This window comes from Ursus maritimus, unplaced genomic scaffold (genome assembly GCF_017311325.1).
Source record: "Ursus maritimus isolate PB19 unplaced genomic scaffold, ASM1731132v1 scaffold_17, whole genome shotgun sequence".
Classification (NCBI taxonomy): domain Eukaryota; kingdom Metazoa; phylum Chordata; class Mammalia; order Carnivora; family Ursidae; genus Ursus; species Ursus maritimus.
In genome coordinates, this window is record NW_024424119.1 from 23,272,941 (window position 1) to 23,295,119 (window position 22,179).

At 43.0% G+C, this 22,179-nt stretch overlaps 1 protein-coding gene and 1 non-coding gene across 26 annotated transcripts in view; one reads left to right on the top strand and one right to left on the bottom strand.

Annotated features, from left to right (window-relative positions):
- Positions 1-22,179, top strand: part of SPINK4 (serine peptidase inhibitor Kazal type 4) — a 67,128-nt gene that overhangs the window by 18,426 nt on the left and 26,523 nt on the right. For 14 of the 25 annotated variants that reach the window (XM_040631514.1, XM_040631517.1, XM_040631516.1 and 11 more), the window contains one exon: positions 4,657-4,751. The exons of 1 other annotated variant lie outside the window; for it this stretch is intronic. In XM_040631514.1, coding sequence (XP_040487448.1) covers positions 4,657-4,751 — 95 coding nt within the window. Of the gene's footprint in view, positions 1-3,489; positions 3,572-4,656; positions 4,752-5,676; positions 6,255-22,179 lie in introns of those variants that run through there. 10 more of the 25 variants (XR_005835206.1, XR_005835207.1, XM_008695211.2 and 7 more) reach the window with 2 other exon arrangements.
- LOC121103176 lies at positions 21,955-22,060 on the bottom strand. Its single transcript, XR_005835334.1, has one exon. It is a non-coding gene; the product is annotated as a U6 spliceosomal RNA (small nuclear RNA).

Consider the following 22,179-nt stretch of genomic DNA (forward strand, 5'->3'; position numbering starts at 1 on the left):
GGGGACTCGGTAGCTTCAGGCACCTCATCAAAGTCACAGCTGTCCTGGGATGCCAACCACTGTGCCATGAACACCTGGGCCTCAACAAACATTGCAGATAAACACGTCTAAACACGGTCAGCAGCAAGTCCATATATATCCTTTGGAGGTTTTCCTTCTCTCCCTGCACCTGACAGATAGCATCCTTCATGCTTAGTAACTTAGTTTATTTGTGAACAAATTCATTCATCCACGACAGATATGTCAACAATGAACAAAAATTACGCTAGAGATCTGTGTAAAATGCAGTGGGAACTAGGAGGGGCAGCAAGCGTCAGCGGGCCTATCAGGGCAGACTTCACAGAGAAGTAGCATGAGCTGGACTTTGAGTGATCTGTAGGAGGACATGGAGGTTAAAGAAAGAATATACAAGGAAAGAGTAGAGCTTGGAGCCCTTGGAGTTTCTTGCAAGGCTGAGCAGCTGTTTCCCATGAGGCCATGCCCAGTGGCAGGAACACAGCAACTTTAAACTCTAGAGGGCTCTCTACACATCCTCTCACTGCCCCAGCCCTCCCGGCCTTACAGCATTGGTCAGAGCTTTCCCCTAGGGAGAACCAAGCTCTGCCAGAGTCCCATGGTTAGCAGTAACGGGACAGAGATTAGGATCTGACTGAGTTATAGTGCTAGCTTTTCTATTCTTAACTCCTAGGCTTTTATGGAGCTCTGGGGGCTGAGCTGCCTTTTAAAAGCCCACACATGGAAAGCATGGTGGGTACAACTGGCTCACCATTAGGAAAAAATTTAAGTTTAGAGTTCCAAGTCATGGCTGACATTAGAATAAATTCCAGATGGCTGAAAGATTTGAATGTAAAACATGAAATCACAAAAATAGTAAAAGAAGAAAATAGATGAATATTTATAATTTTGGAAGGGAGGGGGAGTACTGAAGACCATTCTAAGTTTAACACCAAAGGCAGATAATAAAAGAATGGCATGCATATATATATATTTTTTTTTCATGCACAAAAAGACTGGCATGAAAGTAGAAATGTTAACAAAGAACTGCAATTTCAGAGTTAATGGGCATAAGGAAAAGAGGCCCTGGGCCATTCCATGGAGTGGTTAATTGGGAAAATGCATTTGGAGTATCTGATGCAGTTAATCCCTTCCTCCTCCTCACATTTGTACTAATCAAACAGCTGCAAGAAGGATTCTCCCCAGACCAAACCAGTAAGTATGGGCTCTTGGGCCATAGGCAAAGCCTTGCCCCAGACAACAACTAACGCCCAGGGGAAGGAAATTGCTCTACTCAAAAGACAAGACAGGTCCCCTTCTTCCTTTTATACACCCCCACCATCTCCAACCAACCAGCACATTCCACTCCTCCACGAAGTTACTACATGCAGGCTCAGTAAACAGGACAGACAAGAACAAGAATGCACAATTTCAAAATGAACAAATGTCTAGAATTACTAAACATTTGAGAAAAGTCAAAACAATGAAACAGGGCCATCAAAAACTATCATCAGAAAAACTAACATCCAAGAAACAGAGTTAATAACTACCGAAGAACAAGACTTCAGATTAAGCATAAATAATGTCTTTACAAGAAACGGGAAAGGATATTTCATGTATTAAAAAGAATCGACTGGTGATTTTGGAACTTTAAGAATTTGTTTTTCCAAATAAAAATTCAATGGGCTGAATCACAAAATAGATTTCAATGAAGAGTCAACAACAGAGTTAAAAGGTCAAGTGGAGAAATTCCCCTAAAATGCAATTCAAAGAAACAGAGGTAGGAGGCATAAAAGATAAATTAGAGGCAATGGCAGGTTTGGCCCATTGACTAGAGTTGGCCAACCTCTGTTCTATGGCTCTCACTTCCCTCATTTGTAAAATGAGGGCAATAATTGTGCCAACTTCAGAGGGTTATTGCGGGAATTAAATGGGGCAATGTGTCGAGTACTTTGCCCATTGCCTTGTACATAATAAGCAGCCAATAAATGCTAGTTATTATTGATCGTAGTTGTTTGAGTAGGTGCTAAGAATGAAGAAGAAAGAGGTCACTGTGTATACAGCAGGCCCAAGTCTTAAAGGGACTTAAAGGACTTCATTTTATTATTTTTATTAGTCACTTAATAAAAATACCTCATGTTGGCATAGGGAAAAAAGAAGTTAGGAAGCATAGAAAATGGATCCAGAAGTCCTGTCGTCCTGTTTAATAGGCATCCCAGAATAAAAGAGCAGAGGGAATGGAGGGGAAAAAATAAAGAAGTCATGGCCTATTTCCTAGGGGTGAAGAAAGTCATAAGCTTTCACACTGAAATGGCCCACTGAGTACCAAGAAGAATAACTGCCCCCCCAAAAAAAGACCTATACCTAGATTAATTATGATGAAATGTCAGAACACCGGGTATAAAGGAAATGCCAGGCAATTCTGTTCCATTCTCTTGCATTTGCGAGTGCATTTTTCCAGGAAGAGGATCTGAAACACGTATCCAGTTCTTAAAAGAACAACCAAAAAGGAAGTCTAAGAATTGCTGTCTTCTATGAAGGGACTCCTGCAGACAAGGAGGCTGGTTAGAAGGGGCTCAACTCTTACTTGAGGTTGTTCTGCCTCTGGTGCCTTTCCCTCTGCTCCTGTGAAAATCTTGCTGGGGAAATGGGAGGAAGGAGAGCTTTGCAGCACCGGTCACAGAGATGTGGGCCTGATCGGTATGCAAGCCCAGGTCAGGAGGGATGGAGACTTGGATCCATTCTTTCCAACTGTGTGATCCAGGCTGGTCACCTGTACTTCCTGAGCCTCTGTTTCCTGGTCAGTGAAATGGGAACACACTTGTTCTGCTTCTCAGGGTAGTTCTGAAGCCAAGATTTTTACCAAGACTCTGAGAAAGCAAGTTCTACACTAAGAGCCATTGATGCAAATGCCTTTAAGGGCTACTTGTGAAGTGACCAGGGTATGTCATTAGGGAATGGTGCAGACCATGACCTAACAAATGCGTGTGGAAGCCAAATTTGGCCCTGGGTCACCAACTTGTGACCCTGCTTTAAACAAAAATGAGGGTAATTACAGCAAAGCAGCTCTGAAAATTGATGGAAAATAAAATTTTTCTCTATCCTGTTGTGGGTTGAATTGTGTCTCCCCATCCCCCCAGATAAGTTGAAGTCCTAACCCCAAAAATCTCAGAATGTGACCTTTTTAGGAAATAAGGTCGTTGCAGATGTAATTAGTTAACATGAGGTCATAATGGGGTAAGACTCACTCCTTATAAAGAAGACAGACTTGTGAAGACACAAAGACACAGGGAGAATGGCCTGTGAAGACAGACAGAGATTAGTGATGCATCTATAAGCCAAGGAATGGCAGGATTGCTAGCTCTCATGGGAAACTAGCAGAGGGCATGGAACAGATTCTCTCTGAGTCCTCAGAAGGAAACAACCCTGCTGACGTCTTGATCTCAAACTTCTAGCCTCCAGAACGGTGAGAGACTAAATTCTTGTTTTTTTAAGCCACCCAGTTTGTGACGCACTGTTATGGCAACCCTGGGAGAAACTAATACGCTTCCCTGAAGGCAACTTTATTCTATATCAGGTATGAATTTCTGCTTCTCAGCATGAGTCAGTGGAACTCCCAGCTTAAGCCTTAGCAGGGCCAGGACTAGGGTGAGGTGCCGAGGGTCCAAAATTTCTGGAGGCCGTTCCTCTTAGGTTTCTACAAATGCTGATCTTCAGAGAGAATGCCTCCTTAAGAGCCAGAAGCCCATCTGTGGCCATGCTGGAGTGTGTGGCAGGAGTCCTGCTTAAAGGCGTTATCTAGTATCTTCGAGTGGTCCTTTGGAGCTGATTATAAAATGTCATTTCCAGCCACTTTAGCCTAGGGCAGAGCAAACATGTATTTCTCACAATCTCAGAATACTTCCTCTTTACTTAAGGTAGAGGCTGAAGGGTAGCAGAATATGCCACCCCAAAATATGACTGCAGGAGTTCAGGACATGCCACCCCAACTTATGTTCCTTTGGTATGTTGATTATTTTAAGCTCTAGGCACTTGAAAAACAGCAAATTTAGGGAGCAGCTTTTTCTGAATTCCCCTTATCTGCCTAAATCCTCCAAAAGGAACTCAGTTGTCATAAATCCCCTCCCAGGGAGTTTCATCAACCAGGGAAGATTGACTCTCATCACAGGGGAGCAGCCTGGGAATCCACACCGCTAGACAAACTTTGTCGTACACTATTACATCTCCCGTCCTTCTAGGGGCCAATTCAACTTTCCCCAAAATCTTTTATCCTCTGAACCCTGCATCTTCCCTTCCCATTTCCCTATTAAAATGGTATTTAATCCTAAATTCTTTTTTTTTTTTTAGATTTTATTTATTTATTTGAGAGAGTGAGCAAGAGAGAGAGAGAGAATGCACAGGAGCCAAGAGAGGGGCAGAGAAGCAGTCTCCCCACTGAGCAGGGAGCCTGACATGGGACTTGATCCCAGGACCCCTGGAGCATGACCTGAGTGGAAGGCAGATACTTAACCGACTGAGGCACCCAGGCACCCTTAATCCTGAATTCTAAGCCATCTTGGGGAATCATTAATTTTTCCAGGGGTATCTCCCCTGTATATATGAGGTATATATATTAATAAACTTCAGTTTGCTTTCCTCTTATTAATCTGTGCTTTATTACAGGAGTCTCAGCCAACTCAGAAGGACAGAGAGAAAATTATGAGGATGGGATCGCTGAAACCCTACCCAGATGGAATCCTGGGAAAACTGTCAGAAGGGTGAGAGTTCTTATTAAAATCAGCTCTCCTGGATCTCTGTCTGTAGTGCCCAATTGAGAGAGGAGGGTAAAATATCATGTTGTCCTTTCATCTTCAAATTCAGATTCGTAGGAGAAAAACATTTGTAAGAATGAATTCTTTGAACTGTGACTCTTATGAATTTGGTTTTTGGGATACCCTTGGGTTATTTATCCTTTCCCTCCCAGGGACAACTATTGCTTTCCTGTTTGTCTCGTTTCATGTCCTGAGAACTTGGCTGGGCATGCAGGTTGTTGGTTCTCATGGGAGCAAGTGAGTAGTTCTGGATCTTAGCCGGGTTGCATCTTTTGCACCCTCTTTAGGGATCACACCTGTATCCATGTGAAGTCACAAAAGGCTTATTAGTTTTGGTGGTTGTTGTTTTATTTTTTAAATTATTTATTATGTTAGTAGTTTTGGTTTTGAACCGCTTGAAAAGTATACCTTTGGTTTAAAAGAAAAAGGAAAAAAAATCTTTTTTAAAGATTTATTCATTTATTTTAGGGAGAAACGGGGAGGGGCAGAGGGAGAGGAAGAAAGAGAATCCCAAGTAGACTCCCTCCTGAGCAGGGAGCCCAAGAACACCAAGCAGGATCCCATGACCCTGAGATCACGACTCTAGCTAAAATCAAGAGTCCAACGCTCAAACGACTGAGCTACCCAGGCACCCCAGGAAAAAAATAATTTAAGAAAGAAGTTTAATACTGCCAGAAATAGTTAACTATTTGTTCTAGCCGACAGTAAGATATTGAAAGGATTTTTAAAAAGATTTTATTTATTTATCTGACGAAGAGAAAGAGAGACAGAGCACAAGCAGGGGGAGGGACAGAGGGAAAGGGAGAAGCAGGCTCCCCACTGAGCAGGGAACCCGATGCCGGGCTCAATCCCAGGACCCCAAGATCACGACCTGAGCTGAAGGCAGCCACTTAACCAACTGAGCCACCCAGGCGCCCCTGAAAGGACTTCTTAAAGACCTGTATGGTCGGAAAATTGGCCTAATTAGAAGCCGATACTCAGAGCCTGATAGAAGCTGTTTTTCCTTGATCCTGTTCCTCCTGTGGGGAATTCTCAGTCAACCGAAACCCTCTTCTCAAACGCCTACTGTCTACATGCTCCACCAACTCTTATCTACTTCCTTCATGTTGGCATGATTTTGCTGAGGATAAATTTGGAACTCCATTGGTTTCTTTGGAAAACTTAAGATTTCCCCAAATTGGCTCCTTTAAGACCTCTTCCTTCCCATTTCTTCTGTTCCTTCTTCCTTTTGCCACTTTCAATCTTCCATTCAGTTTCCTTGAATTTTTTGACAGGTTCCCCTGCAAACTCCAATCTCCTCTGTCCACCCTGCCCACTTCTCCCTTCCCACTTGAGCTTTCAGCTCCCTAGGGTCACTTGAACTTTAGACCCCTAGTCTCCATCGGGGGCTGTTGAGGGACCCAGAGACCAACAGAGGCTGAAAAGGAAAAAGGAGCTTTTGGAAACTGGGTAAGTGAAAATCTTAAAAGTCCTCTCCACAAATATAAGTAAAAAATTTTAGCCATCTGAGTAGGCAACCTTAACATACTCATCTGCCAGGAACACAATTTGGATCCAACTGTTCTTTTATAAACTAGCAAGTTTTGTATTAATGTACCCAACATATGGCTAAAATTTTAATAAAACCTATAAGATTTCTATGTTTGTCTGTATGTTTGTATATGTCTATATACATATGTTAATATATGTGGTATTTTTCTACCTCTGGGTGATATTGTCAAAATTAATTGTGAAAGAGCTCTATTTAATTGGCTTAAAGAAAAGGAAGTGCTTATGTAAATTAAACATTCTCTCAGAGCAATATAAAAACTAACCCAAATGTTTTTCAATTTCATGTGACTTGAGTAGTTGTTTTTTTTTTAATATTTTATTTATTTGTCAGAGAGAGAGAGAGCACAAGCAGGGGGAGCGGTAGGCAGAGGGAGAAGTAGGCTCCCTGCTGAACAAGGAGCCCAATGCAGGACTTGATCCCAGGACCCCGGGATCATGACCTGAATTGAAGGCAGACACTTAACCGACTGAGCCACCCCAGGCACCCCTTGAGTAGTCTTTGATAAACAAAGCCAACATATAAATAAAATAGAATAACTGGTTGTTCCAGAATGAAAAAGAGAAGGATAAAAAAAAAAGAAAGAAAAAGAGAAGAATAAAGGACAAAAACTAGATAGATATAGAAAGTTGGAGAGAGAGAGTAAGAGAATGAGACAGAGAGAAGCTCATCTCATGTGGTCAAACTGGCTGAAATGGAATGAATTTGTTAAAAGGGTTTTAGAAATAATCTTTAGTATCAAGAGTGTGCCTAAACATAACTAAAATTTAATTTTCTTTCATCTGTTAAAAGGAAAAAGTTCTCTTGGTTTATTGGTGTACTCTTCCTAAAAAATTGAGATATAATTGACATATAACACGAAGTTAGTTTCAGATGTGCAACATAGTGATTATATGTCTAATATAATATATATAATTATAATATAATTATTATAATATATATTATATATAATACATATAGTATAATATATATTAATATATCATATATTAATATGTCTATATTGAGAAATAATCACCACAATGAGTCTGGTTAACATCCATAAGTACACAGTTACATTTTTTTCCCCTTGTAATAAGAATTTTTAAGATTTATTTCACTCACCTTTCACCCCCACCCCCGACAACACTAAACTCTGTTCTCTATATGTATGAGCTTGGGTGGGGTTGTTTTTCATTTTTTAGATTGCACATGTAAGTGAAATGATATGGCATTTGTCTTGCTCTGTCTGACTTGTTTAATGCCCTCAAAGTCCGTCCATGTTGTTGTAAATAGCAAGAACTCTAATAAGATTCTATGGCCAAATAATATTCTATTGGAAAAATAATATATATATATACATATATATGTATATGTATGTATATATATATGTATGTATATATATATATACACACACACACATACATATACACCACGTTTTCTTTATCCGTTTATCCAACAGCGGACACTTAGGTTGCTTTCATGTCTTGGCTACTGTAAATAATATTGCAGTGAACGTGGAGGTGCATATATCTTTTTGCATTCGTGTTTCTGTTTCCTTTGGATAAATACCCAGAAGTGGAATTGCTAAATCATACTGTAGTTCTATTTTTAATTTTTTGAGGAACCTCCATACTCTTCCATAGTGGCTGCAAAAATGTACATTCCCACCAGCAGTGCACGAGGGCTCCCTTTTCTCACATCCTCCCCGACACTTGTTTCTTCACTTTTTGGTAATAGCTATTCTAACAGGTATGAGGTAATATCTCATTGTACTTTGTTTTTCTTTTTTTAAGATTTTATTATTATTTATTTACTTGACACAGAGAGAGAGAGAAAGAGCACAAGCATGGGGAGCAGCAGGCAGAGGGAGAGGGAGAAGCAGACTCCCCACTGAGCAAGGAGCCCACTGTGGGGTTCAATCCCAGGACCCTGGGATCATAACCTGAGATGAAGGCAGATGCTCAACCCACTGAGCCAACCCAAGCGTCCCTCGTTGTGGTTTTGATTTAAACTTCCCTGATTAGTGGTGTTGAGCACCTTTTCCTGTACCTGTTGGCCATCTGTATTTCTTCTTTGGAAAAATGTTATTTAGATTCTGTGCCTATTTTTTATCAGATTGTTTGGGTATTTTTGGTGCTGAGTTATATGAGTTCTTTGTATATTTTGGGTATTTACCCCTTATCAGACATATAATATGCAAATATTTTCTCTCATTCAGTAGGTTGCCTTTTAATTGTGTTGATGGTTTCCTTTGCTGTGCAGGGGCTTTTGAGTTTAATCCCATTTGTTTATTCATGCTTTTGTTGCCTTTGCTTTTAGGGTCAAATCTTAAAAAAAAAAAAAAAAAAAAATCACCAAGACCCGTGTCAGGGAACTTACTGCCTATGTTTTCTTCTAGGAGTTTTATGGTTTCAGGTCTTACATTCAAGTCTTTAATCCATTTTTATTTCATTTTTGTACATGGTGTAAGATAGTGGTCCTGTTTTATTGGCCTGCACTTGATAAGAGATTGTGAAAGGTTTTTCTTTACCTTTTAAATAATCTGTCTAGAAAACAAAGGTTCTGTGTTTAATCAAAATAATTTCCCATGCTTGAGCAAGGAACCTGCTTGTCCCTCTCCCTATGCCCCTCCCCCAGTTGGTGCTCCCTCTCTCTCTCTCCCAAATGAATAAATAAAATCTTAAAAAAAAAAAAAAAGGCAGCAAGTGATGACCCAGTGCAAGTGCTTTTCAAACTGTAATATGCACAGAGAAAAACTTAGGTATCTTCTCCAAATGCAGATTCAGACTCAGAGGATCTGGGGTAGGCCTGAGAGTCTATGTCTAACAAGCTCTTAGGTGAGGCTTCTCGCCCTGGACCTTTGAATAATAGGGACCTAGGAGATCTTTGCAGGTACTGGGGAGAGAAATGAGGGAAGAGGAGAAAGGTAAGCTGAGACCAGAGAGAAGAGGATTTCTGAAAATGGGAAACAAGTTATGTAGAGGCTCCATCTTCAAGCAGGTTAGTAACAATTAAAAAAAGCCAGGAACTGTGCATGCATTATTTCATTTAATTCCTACAACTTTATATAAGGGGAATTTTAATCCTTATTTTACAGTTGAGAAAATCAGTGGAAGCTCAGAAAAGTTAAGGGAAAGTCACACAACACGTAAGTGGCAGGGATTGGATTGGGACTCAGGCTTTTCAGAGGCCAGAGCCCATATTTCTTTCTAAGCATCTTACTAAAATTCTGGGGAAGCAAATTCCTTTTGCTGAGTTCTTCCTTCTCACCCAGGAAATACTGGTCAGGGGAGGAGGAGGAGGAGGCCCTAAGGAACCAGCCCCACCTGTTCGGCTCAGCTCTTATTGATGGTCAAGGCTTTCAGTGGCTGCTAAGCTTTGTTTTCAAACACTGGGGCCCCAGGGGGTGGGAAGCGGGAGGGGTACAGGTGGGATGTTTACAAGTTTTGTTGGACAATTTCCACTTTGTAAGCCTAGTCTCCTCCCTGAAAGTCGCCACGGTCCAGAGCAGCAGGAACATGTCTTGGGAAGTGGGAGCTACAGAGGTGAGAGCAAATGCTGTTCTGGCTCTGACCCAGGACCCTTGCTTTCTCCCCGGATGCCAGAGGCCTTTGAGGGACTACTAAAACACAACAGTTTGGCTCAGCAATTGGCTAACTGGCAAGTGCAAGGCCCCAGTGAGGACCCTCATTTCCTCCCAAGATAGGAGATAAGTGAGCACTTTGTGTCTCCACAAAAGGTAGGCCCCTTGGAGCAGAGCCTCTTTGATAGGCCCCCTCTGCTGGTGTTGTTGCCTGGGGCTCTAGTGTAAATCTGAGCCATTTCTGTCTCCAGTTTCCCGCATGTGATTAGACTTTGTCTAATTTCACCACCATGGGAAGCTGGGGAAGGTGCTTGCACAGTAAATCTTTGATTGGGAAGGTGTCTCTATCATTTGAAAGGATGTTGTAAAGGAGAGAGAGGACTAAGTGACCTGTGTACTCAGGGAATGATGCGGACGAACAGCTCAGGCTGCAGGAATGGGAAAAGCCTGGGATCCCAGAGGAGGCACTGGGGGAGGTACTGGGGGAGAAAATCATGGAGGNACATCAGGAATGCCAGTCTGGTTGCAGAAAAACATGAAAGAACTTCCCGGGAAGAAGAGAAACCAGGACACATGATGTAGTTGCCTTTCCTCTCCAGAGGACAAGCTGTGTTCGTTTTAACATTAGCTCCACGGGTATGCCAAGGCTATTGGACGCACTGGTTTCAGGTCTGGGATCCAGCTACAGCAGCAACACCAGAGGTGGGAAGAGAGGGGCCAGAGGGGACAGCCTTCTCATTGAAGAATGCCCAGAGGCATCCTAGTGTGGAGTGTCTGAAGAGGAAGGACTTAATAGCATCTACTCTGGCTGAGCACAAATCATCTTCTAGCTTCAATCCCTCAGGAACGTCTTCTATTCCCAGGATCCCACTTTCCCCTCCTTTCTGAGACAGTACCAACATTTCCAAGGCAGTGAAAAAAAAAATAGGCTACCAGATGGGCCGCAACATGGAATGGTATTGGATATCCCAAATCACCCTCACTCTGGCTGGTCTGGTCCCAAAGCAGAGGAAAACCAGGAAAACCCTCTCTGGAGCCCATGGCCTCCACCATCTCCCAGCCACCACCATCTTCGGGGCCAGGCTACTCCAAATGGTTAACAATACTTGCTGGGGCGCCTGGGTGGCTCAGTCGTTAAGCGTCTGCCTTCGGCTCAGGGCGTGATCCCGGCATTCTGGGATCGAGCCCCACAACAGGCTCCTCTGCTAGGAGCCTGCTTCTTCCTCTCCCACTCCCTCTGCTTGTGTTCCCTCTCTCGCTGGCTGTCTCTCTCTCTCAAATAAATAAAATCTTAAACACACACACACACACACACACACACACACACACACACACCAATACTTGCTGCCTCCACTTTCTTGATTATCATTCTCCCAGAACTCTGTAGTCTAGTTTCTGCCCCACTCTACCCTACCCCACTGAAACCGCTTCTACCAATGACATCAGCAGATAGGACCAGGGACCACTTCTTGGTTCTTACTTTTACTCTGAGCCATTTGACTTTTGATTATAATCCTTTCTTCTTGGAAATCTCAACTCTGGGGGTTCTTAACCAGGGCTCCATGAGTCCTTAGACTGTCTTCAGGAAAAAACAACATGCAGTCCTTGGAATCATTATACAAAGAGTTGTACAGATGTGCATCTTTTTAGGGGGATGGTCCAGGACGTTCATTGCATTCTCAAAGGAATCAGTGAATTGCCAATGTTAAGAACCAATGCCTTTCACATCTGTGCTGGCTAGGATTAGGTTCTTCCAGGAATGATCCAAAATAACAATGGTTGATTAGTCTTTCATATATACACAGGTAAGTTGCCAGAGCAGGGATGGTGGCTCTCACCTAGGAAGTTCTCAGGGACTCAGACTCTTTCTAGCTTGGCTCTGCCAACCCCAGGATATAGCCCGCAACTTCACAGTCCAAGATGATGTCATCTATGCTCCAAGCAGCATGGTAGGGTGAGGGACAAAGAAAGCGTGAAGGATATGCTCCTCCTGTCTCTCAAAGATTCCTGGGAGCTAGTTTGTGACATTTCTATTACATTATTGGCCCAAACTTAGTCACATGGTAATATCTGTCTGCAGAGAGGCTGGGAGATGTCCTTATTCTGGGCAGTCATGTGCCAAGCTGAAGATCCTATAACCATGGATGAAGGGTAGAATAGATATTGGAGGATAGCTATCAGCACCTGTCATACCTTCCAGGACACTTCCAAGGATGGATCCTGTTGACTGGTTCACCCTTTCCACTTCCTTCTAGAACATTACAGCTGGGAAGCTACACTTCCTAGACTTCCTTGCAGCTGGCATTCCACATGTGATTTAGGAACTGCCATTTAAATGAAATTACATGGGACTTAATCCTAGAACGAAGAGGAGAGTAGCAGCAGGTGAGGCATCAATTTTGCTGGTGTGGAGGGAGGCAGACTGATTTCATGATCACCAGCTTCCTAGTTCAGCAGCTTCCAGTAGCACTAGTGTTTTTGTGGCTTCTTTCTTAATCATGATGGCAGAGGCATGGTGATTCTGAACGTTTACAGGTATCTCTGGAAGCTCCATTTTAGTCTACTCCTCCACTCCTTGCAGCAAGGCTCTAAGCCAGAACTTCTCAAGCTTTAATGTTCATGTGAATGACCCGAGGATACAGGTAAAGGGTAGATATGGAGTCAGAGCTCAAGATTTTGCATTTCTAACAAGGTCCTGGGTAGTGTCTGATGGTTAGGATAGGTTTTTGAGTTGCTCAGTCCTAGGGTGTCCTCTGCTCGCCTGTACCTGTTCATAAATTCCTTTCTGCTTTACCTAGTGATGGTCTCTGGTTACCCAAATTCTGTTTCTGTTTCCTCCTTCTCTCTTAAGGGGTCTTCTTCCTGTGTTTGTCCCTTAATATTGGCATAACCCATGACTCTGGCTTAGGATCATTCTACAGACTTTCCCTGGATGATCTCCTCCATCCTCTGGCCTTCAAACACTACCTGTATGCCTCTCAAATCCCTACCTCCAATCCGTACTGTCTCCTTTGCTCCAGACTTGCAGTAGCCACAGCTGACCAGAACTGAGTTCTACAGATGAGCGGGGCAGGAAAGAAAGCTGCTGTGGTCAAATAAGTTTGAGAAATACTGTGTTAAATAAAATGAAATTTATGTCTTTGCTGAGTTATTTCCAGAACTGTTAATGTGCTAAAATGCATTGCAAATTTCCAAGAGGGGGCATGTAATACCCAATACTTCTTAAAATTATTTGACACCTGTATTGAATACAATCTGTTTTCTCAGTTTCTGTTACCGCTGCCTGAGTCCTGGAGCTCTAACCTTTTGCTTTTCTTGAACTGTAGCCAACAGTGTAGTTCTGTGGCCCACCAGCTGCTCCTCCCTGCATCTTACATTGTTTCCTGTCCCTCCCTGCCTCACTTCTTTTACATCATTCTTGAGGCTTAGGGTCTGCACCTTCATAAAAGGCATCACCATATAATGCTTGCCTCCGGCTCTGTTTCCCAGGGAATCTGAGCTAATACAGCCTTCCACCGTCTACCCCCTCCCCTTCTCCCTGGAATATTAATATCTCCTGGAAATCAGGTTCCTAGAACACTCTTTGGAAGTCCTGTTGGTCATCTTTCCCTATATATCTAGCATCTGAGACTCAGCATATCTAAGACCTAATCAATTCCTTTTTTTTTTTATCTGTCCCTTTTCTGGTCTTATCTGTTTTAGCAACTGGCACCGTATTTGCCCATCACCCAAGCTACCCATCACCCAAGCTACCCGGGTGTCATTCTTTGTTTTGTTTTGAAGATCTAATTGGCTTTATTAAGCAATCTCTTTCATCCGGTTTCATCCATCCTTCTCTTTCCTCTTTTCTTCTCATCTGACTAATTAACAATTATTCTTTTTTTTTTTTATTTTAAAGATGTATTTATTTTAGAGGTGGGGAGGGGCAGGGGAGAGAAGAGAGTCTTTTTTTTTTTTTAAGATTTTATTTATTTGACAGAGTGTGCATATGAGCAAGGGGAGGGGCAGAGGGGGAGGAAGAAGCAGACTCCCCGCTGAGCAGAGCACGTCTCAGGGCTTGATCCCAGGACCCCAAGATCAGACCCCAAGATCGGACCCGAGATCATGACCTGAGCCAAAGTCAGACACTTAACTGACTGTGCCACCCAGATGCCCCAACAATTATTCATTCTTAAAGAGGTAGTGTAGGTACCATCTTCTTACCCCGTCTCCTTGGTCATCTGAGTGATGTACCACTCTGCCGAGCTCTCATAGTCCCCTAAACCTGTCTCTCTCTCTCTCTTTTTTTTTTTTTTTAAGATTTTATTTATTCATTTGACAGAGAGACAACCAGCCAGCGAGAGAGGGAACACAAGCAGGCGGAGTGGGAGAGGGAGAAACAGGCTCCCAGCGGAGCAGGGAGCCCGATGCAGGGCTCGATCCTAGGACCCCAGGATCACACCCTGAGCCAAAGGCAGACGCTTAACGACTAAGCCATCCAGGCGCCCCTAAACCTGTCTCTCTTAATAGCATTTATCATACTTTATGGTAATTTCTTCCTTCCTTCCTCTGTCCTTCCTTTCTTTTTTTTTTTTAATGTGTTTTTAAATGTATCTATTTACCCCTGCTCCCACCTTTGGTGTCTCACTCAATTTTTAAATTCCTGGCACCCAGGATAGAGAACTAACTGATTAATTGATAGATAGGAATGAATGAGGTAAGTGGGAGAGATTGAATTAAAATTTGCAAATGTTCCAGGGAGGAGAAACAATTCCCCCTCTACTTTTCTGCATTCTTGGCTGAGACCCCTGCAATAATAGACAGGTTAGGTTTGCCTGGCTGGTTTAGTCTGTAGAGCATGCAACTCTTGATCTCAGGGTCATGAGTTTGAGCCCCATGTCTGGTGTAGAGCCTACTTTAAAAAAAGAGAGAAAAAACAGATTAACAAAAGAAAAACAAACAGAACTTTATTAACATGTATACCTCATATATACATGGGAGATACCCAGGGGGAAATGAGTAAGCTCCTGAGGTGGCTTAGGATTTGGGACTAAATGACATCTTAACTGGGACAAGGGAGGGAGGATGCAGACCTGGTAGGGGAGAGGACATGATTTTTACCAAAGATGAATGGGTCTTTAGAAGAACAGGTATGAGAGATATGATGTTTTGTGACAAAGTTGTCCTGAGTGTGCTGTTAACTTCTAGTCTTCTCTCTTATGACAAGAGTCAATCTTCCCTTGTTTATGAAATTCCTGGGGTGGGGATTTATGACAGTTGGGTTCCTTTTGGAGGCATCTGTCTTTAGACAGACAAGGGAAATTCAGAAAACACTCTCCCTGCATTTGCTGTTTTTCAAGTGTCAACAGCTCAAAACAATCATTACACCAAAGCACCATATTTTGGGGTAACGTGTCCTGAAGTCCTGTAATCGTATTTTGGCATAGCACATTCTGCTACCCTTCATTCCCCACCTTTAAAAATTCTTCAAGAAGTTTCACAGTCTAGGGTTGCCTGGGTGGTTCAGTCGGTTAAGTGTCTGCCTTTGGAGCGAGTCATGATCCCAGGGTCCTGGGATCGAGCCCCACATTGGGCTCCCTGCTCAGCGGGGAGTCTGCTTCTCCCTCTGTTCTCCCCCCCCATTTATGCACACTCTCTATCACAAAAATAAACAAATAAAATCTTTTTCAAAAATTGCTTTGCTGGAACTTTAATAAGGAATCTCAGAATTTTAAAAAATTCTTTTAAAAAAGCCTCTCAAGGCTTGGAAGTCACACCAGAGCTTACTATCAGACTTCACATGAATTTCTATACATTTGGACAAATTCTTCTGTGTTTGAGGTCCCAAAAATATCCTGAGGGGACTGAGTCTGCCAGGACTCACCTGGTAAGATAGGAAACCCTTAAACCAAGGTGCCAGATGGGTTCCCAAAAGGGGGCTTAATAAACATTGGCCCTTTAAAGTCAACTTACTTCCTTAAAGCTATCTGGTTATATCTTAATCTGTGCTCATCACTCTCAAATATGACATTCCAGTCAAAGCCTTGGTAAAATAACCAATATTTCCAGTTGTGTCCCTGTCACAAGATTCTTACTGAACTTAGGCAAATAGGTATATTGCTGTGAAAATAAGAACACTCAAGAGTTTCTGAATTCTGGCAGGATCAGGTAGGGAGAAAAGATTAATGCTTCAATTCCTTTGCCATGAGTATACTTTGCCAACTTGCAGCCAGTCACGGATCACTTAAGAAAAAAGAGGAGAAGTCTTCTTAAATCTGGAAAACAAACCAGTGATAAAAATTATAATCATCTTCATCAGTTTATTCAGCCCCATGTAATTAATTCTTGTTTTGCTTGGTCCTGAGTTAGCAGTTTTATGAATTGTTTTATTTTTTCATTCAAGTTCTGGGAGTTCTAACCCTTAAAGTTACAAGAAACCTGCAATCTAGAGGAGTTGTCAGAGTCCCTTCCATGAATGATTTATGGATAAAGATAAAGCATTTTTGGATCATAGCTGCTTGCAAAAGCTTTTAGAAAAAATATCAGAATAAAAGAATAACTGACTGACCAAAGACTTAAAAATGGTCATGATTAAAGATCTGATGATAGTTCACTTAAACACAATTGACAAGGTAATTTGATGATCTCTGCAGCATACAACATTTTAAGATGATAACTGGAGTTGTGACTGATGACATTATACCGGGATGTATCAGATTCTGGGAATTTCATACAATTTCTACAACGCTTATATTAATAATATATGGCCATACAAATATAACCTAAGAAGGTGACACATAGCTTATTTGACAGTCCTTCCCATGTAATTTAACATGTCAGATAAACCTAGTCTCTTTTTTTATAAGAAGAGACAACAAATCTTTTGAGATGTTCCAGAAATCCTGTAGAATAATTAAGTGATAATTAAAGATTTAGACAATATGACTATTTCAAAGACAAATACAGAAAATTACATAGTTTTAAAAAACCTTAGCTCTTTAATAAAGAACTATTAGAAACTTTAAAATAGAGTTTTCTTAAGTAATCAAAGACCTAATAAAGATAACATGAAGCATGGGAAATTATTTTTTTTATTTATTTTTTAATTTTTTTTAGAGAGCAAGAGAGCACGATCTGGGGGCAGAGAGAGGGGGAGAGAGAGAATCTTTTTTTTTTTTAAGATTATTTATTTATTTATTTGTCAGAGAGAGAGAGAGAGCACAAGCAGGGGAGCGGCAGGCAGAGGGAGAAGCAGGCTTCCCGCCAAGCAGGGAGCATGAAGCAGGGCTCGATCCCAGGACCCTGAGATCATGCCTGAGCCAAAGGCAGACACTTATCTGATTGAGCCACCCAGGCGTCCCAGCAATAATTTTTGTGCTTGGAATTTTGAAGAGCTAGAGATGAGAGAGGAAGAGCTATCTTAACTTCTCTCCCGCTGATTGGTCCAATGACATATAGCTCTGAGGTTTTCTTGACAGCTGTATTTTCCTCACTGTGGAGAACTAACAAGCAGGAGAAACTGGTCTGATGAAAGAGAACAAAAGATGAGGAGCCTCCTGGGACATCTGAGTTTCTGGCTCTGCTCCATTCCTGAGGCCAGGCTGTAATCTAGTCCCTGTCTCTGTGACAGTCCCCGTATCATTATAATTAACTTTCTCCTTGATAGTGCAGGTGGATGTTGTTATTTACAATCCAAAAAAGCTAAGGAATAATATGAACTTTCTTCTCAGTTACATTTATTCATTCAAGTGCATTCTTCTGGTGCAACTACTATGTTCGGGTACCATGCAAGGTGCTGGAGATCCAATGATGAATAGGAGAGACATAATATCTACCCTCAGGGACCTTGTATTTGGAGGGGGGATAAAAGGCTGGGGCAGGGTAGACCTGGAACAAGTACTATACGATACTAAACCTGATAAAATCCAGGTTTATGAGAACTTATAACAAGATTATGAGAACATACAAGCTGAGAACTGAAGGAATGAACAGGAGTTGAGTGGAAGGAGTTGGGAATTAAGATGTAAAGAACGGAGAACATCCCAGTCCAGAAGAAGGGCATGCATGATAACTCTATCATGAAGTCAGCATCCTCTGGAGAGAAAGCAGCACTTCAATTAAGGGTCCTGGTTTCTCACCTACCCCTACTTTGGGCCCCCAGCTAATACACTGGTAAGAAGACTCTTTCCTTTTGCCTGAAAGCAGCCCAGCAGGCACCACCCCCTCTTGTCCAGACTCTTCTATTCCTTGTCGAGATATTGCAAGCGGAGAAACACAGAATGCTGCCTTTCATTCATTCCCCTTTTGGTGGAGAATTGCTAGATTTCATCCTAATAGCCATTATCCTCACCTTTCTTACTCCTATGTTGGGAGCAGCAATGTGGCTGGCTAATAAAACCACATTTCCCAACCTTCCTTGCAGATGGGGATGGCTAATGAGAAGTCAGTGGAAGTGATTGGGTAGGGTTTTTAGAAGGCTGCTTAAAGGGGTTCACTTAGCTAGCAAGTACCCATTTGTCCTTTCCCCTGTTCTTGCTTATTTATCTCTGGGACATGAACTTGATGGGTAGAGCTCCAGCAGTCATTTTCATCTGTTAGTTGAAGTCCAGTGCTAAGGATGGCAGAGCAGAAGACAGGATTCCAGCTTCTGAGACTGTAGAGTCCCCATCCAAGCCTGGCCTGCCTGAAGACGGTTTATCCTGTGAGAGGAAAATAAGCCTCTGTCTTATTTAGGCCACTGTTGTTTTGGATCTCTCTTACTAATGGCTGGACAAAAGTCCTCATTGGTGTAACCCTAAAAGCCCTCTCATAACTCAGTTTCTCTTCACTAAATAGTCCTCAAGTCATTCATCCAATCATTTATTCATTCACTCACTCAAACACTCTGATTGAAGATAACTGTCCCATATTCTGATATCAGATGAGATTATGTGGGTATAAAAGGGTGTTGTAAATACCAAAGCATTAAGCACATATTAAATTGTGTCTGCATTGGACTTTACTGGAGCAAGGAATAAATATTTACTGTGTGAAGCCACTGAGATTATGAAGTTATATATTATTATATATAGCATAGCATTCCCAGACTGGCACATCTTTGATGGAGCCCCTCTTCTCTATGATGAGTTAGACTTTTTTTTTTTAGATTTATTTATTTATTTGAGAGAGAGTGTGTGCGCACGCGTGCACACCACAGTGGGGGAGGGACAGAGGAAGACGGAGAGGGTCTTAAGCAGACCCTGCTCAGGACTCAGTCTCAAGATCCTGAGATCAGGGCCTGAGCTGAAACCAAGAGCCAGATGCTTAAGTGACTCCGCCACCAGGTGCCCCTCTGATGAGTTAGACCTGATCTCCTCTAGCACTGTCTCTGCCCTTTGACCCTGACAAAGACCCAAACTACAAAGGGGTAGTACAGCTTTGTGATTAGGAACACAGGCCTTAAATCCAGTCATAGCTGAGTCTGAACCCCAGATCCCACCCCCCAGACAGACCCAAGCAGGTTTGTCTGTTTGAGCCTATTTCCACATGTGTAAAATAGAGATGGTATCCAGTCAAAATGCCATTGTAGGGGGGGCGCCGGGGTGGCACAGTTGTTGAGCGTCTGCCTTCAGCTCAGGGCGTGATCCCAGAGTCCTGGGATCAAGCCCCACATCAGGCTCCTCCGCTGCAAGCCTGCTTCTTCCTCTCCCACTCCCCCTGCTTGTGTTCCCTCTCTTGCTGGCTGTCTCTATCTCTGTTAAATAAATAAATAAATAATCTTTTTAAAAAATATACCATTGTAGGGTTTAAATAAGATATTACATAATCAGTGGGTCTCAACAGAATGATGTCACAGACTGTGGAGCCCTTCTAACTAGAGCTGCTAGGTGTCCTGTGATGCTTAGGACACTCTTATACCATGACAGGCTGTCGCTCCTCCCTCACAGCTTTCATGTGGTCCACGGAACTTTCATCTGTCTGACAGTGTTACATCTATCATTACAATTTGTGAGCCTAGACACTGAACTCTGTTTTACAAAGAGCCACAAAGTATTTTTGCATGGTTTTAGCATCAATTGATTGTTCCCGGAGTGTATTTGCCCTATGTAACTGTCAGGGCCCTGACAGGAAGTCAGAGCGCTCAAGTTAGGATAATTCAGCGAGGGGTTGATTTGCAAAATAACTAATTACAAAGGTGTGGACAGGTGAGGGGAAGCGACAGGATAGGGCAGACACCCAGGTCCGGCAGTGGCACAGCTGTCACCACCACTATATCCAAGATGTGAGCAGAGGCAAGATTACCAGAACCTGAGAGGGGAGAAGTGTTGCTGGGAGTATGAGATCCCCCAGGCTGCCACAACAAATTACCACAACCTTGGTGGCTTCAAACAACAGAAATCTAGGGGCTCCTGGGTGGCTCAGTCATTAAGCATCTGCCTTTGGCTCAGGTCATGATCCCAGGGTCCTGGCATCGAGCCCCCCATGGGGCTCCTTGCTCAGTGGGAAGCCTGCTTCTCCCTCTCCCACTCCCCCTGCTGGTGTTCTCTCTCTCGCTGAGTCTCTCTCTGTCCAATAAATAAATAAAATCTTTAAGAAAAAAAAACAACAACACAACAACAACAACGGAAATCTATTCTCACAATTCTCAAGGCCGAAAGTCTAAAATCAAGGCAGCAGTAGGGTCACAGTGACTCCAAAGGCCCTAAGGGAGAATCCTTCCTGGCCTCTTCCAGCTTCAGGAGGCTCCCAGCCTTCCTCAGTTGGCTGCATCACTCCGTCTCTGCTTCTGTCTTTTTTTTTTTTTTTTAAAGATTGTTATTTATTTATCTGACAGACAGAAAGAGAGCGGACCAGCAGGGAGAGTGGCAGAGGGAGAGGATGAAGTAGGCTCCCTGCTGAGCAGGGAGCAGGGAGCAGGGACACACCCACACCCCCCCCACACCCCCCCACACCCCCGCTCCAGGCAGGCTCCGATCCCAGCACCCTGGGATCATGATCAGAGCCGAAGGCAGACGCTTCAGCGACTGAGCTGCCCAGGCACCCCTATACTTCTCACTTTACATGGCTATCTCCTCTTCTCTGTGTCTTCCATTCTGTCTCTTATAAAGGCACTGTAATTGAATTTAGGGTCCGCCCAGATCATCTAGGGGCAATCACATCTCGAGAGCCTTAATTACATCTGCAAAATCCTCTCTCCAAATAAGGCTACATCCACAGGTTCCAGAAGTTAGAATGTGGACATTGTAGAGGCTGCTTTTAGGCAACACCCTTGAGCAATGGAAACCTGAGAAAGGTAAAAGGGCCCACAGTGACCCCTGGGCTGAATGCAAACAGGCCCATCAGGTGACCCACCTCAAAATATCCACAAGCCCTAGCTGACCAATGGCCTGCTTACAACTGGGCACAGGTACCAAAAATGGAAAATTCCATATATTCCCATACCTCCTCACCTTCCCCGCTTAATGACAGGCCCCCACCACTGCCTCCTGGCAGACAGTCTCTCCTCTGCTGTCCTGCCTGCTGTCCCTTGCAGTGTATTCAGTAACCTTCTATCTCCTTTGTTCGGCCTGGGGTGAATTCTTTCACTGCCTGTGCTGGCCCCCACCGTATCAGGTCGCCCCACAGACATAGCTTTGGGGGGCTTTCATTCAACCCACCGTAGCTACCTTGAGAAGAGCAGTGATCTTAGGATGAGGGATATAGACAAGAAGGTAGGCAGAAAGATAAAAACCCCAATCTCTCTTCCCTCCCTCACCCCATCTCCTGTCAGGGCTTTCATTGGCCAAACCCAACAGGAAATCAGAGGGGCCAAGAGCAGGGAAGGGAAGTGGGGGAGAATGAATCTGAAGGGACGAACCGAAGACAGCAGGGTACCATGTCAATCAAGGGAAGTTCGGACTGTGTTTTATTTGGAACTTCAGCAGGAGAGTTCACCACTGCAGAAATCATAACTGAATGGCAACAGTGCTGGTTACTGGAGCCAATAATGTAACATATCTGTATCAGTATGTGTTCGTAGTTGTCCATTCAGCGGGAATGACTGCTTCATTATACCTGCCGGTTGTGGTCTGTCCAAACGTTTCTATATTGAACACCTCACAGATTTGCATGTTGTCCTTGCACAGGGGCCCTGCTAATCTTCTCTGTATTGTTCCATTTTAGTACATGTGCTGCCCAAGCAAGCACAGAATGTATATCCTTGTATTTTAAATACTTTTTATTTCCTCCTTTAAGTTAATTGTAGCATTTTTTTTTGGTTTAATTTTATGAAACTGTGATGCAGGTTGGTGATATTATCTATGAAT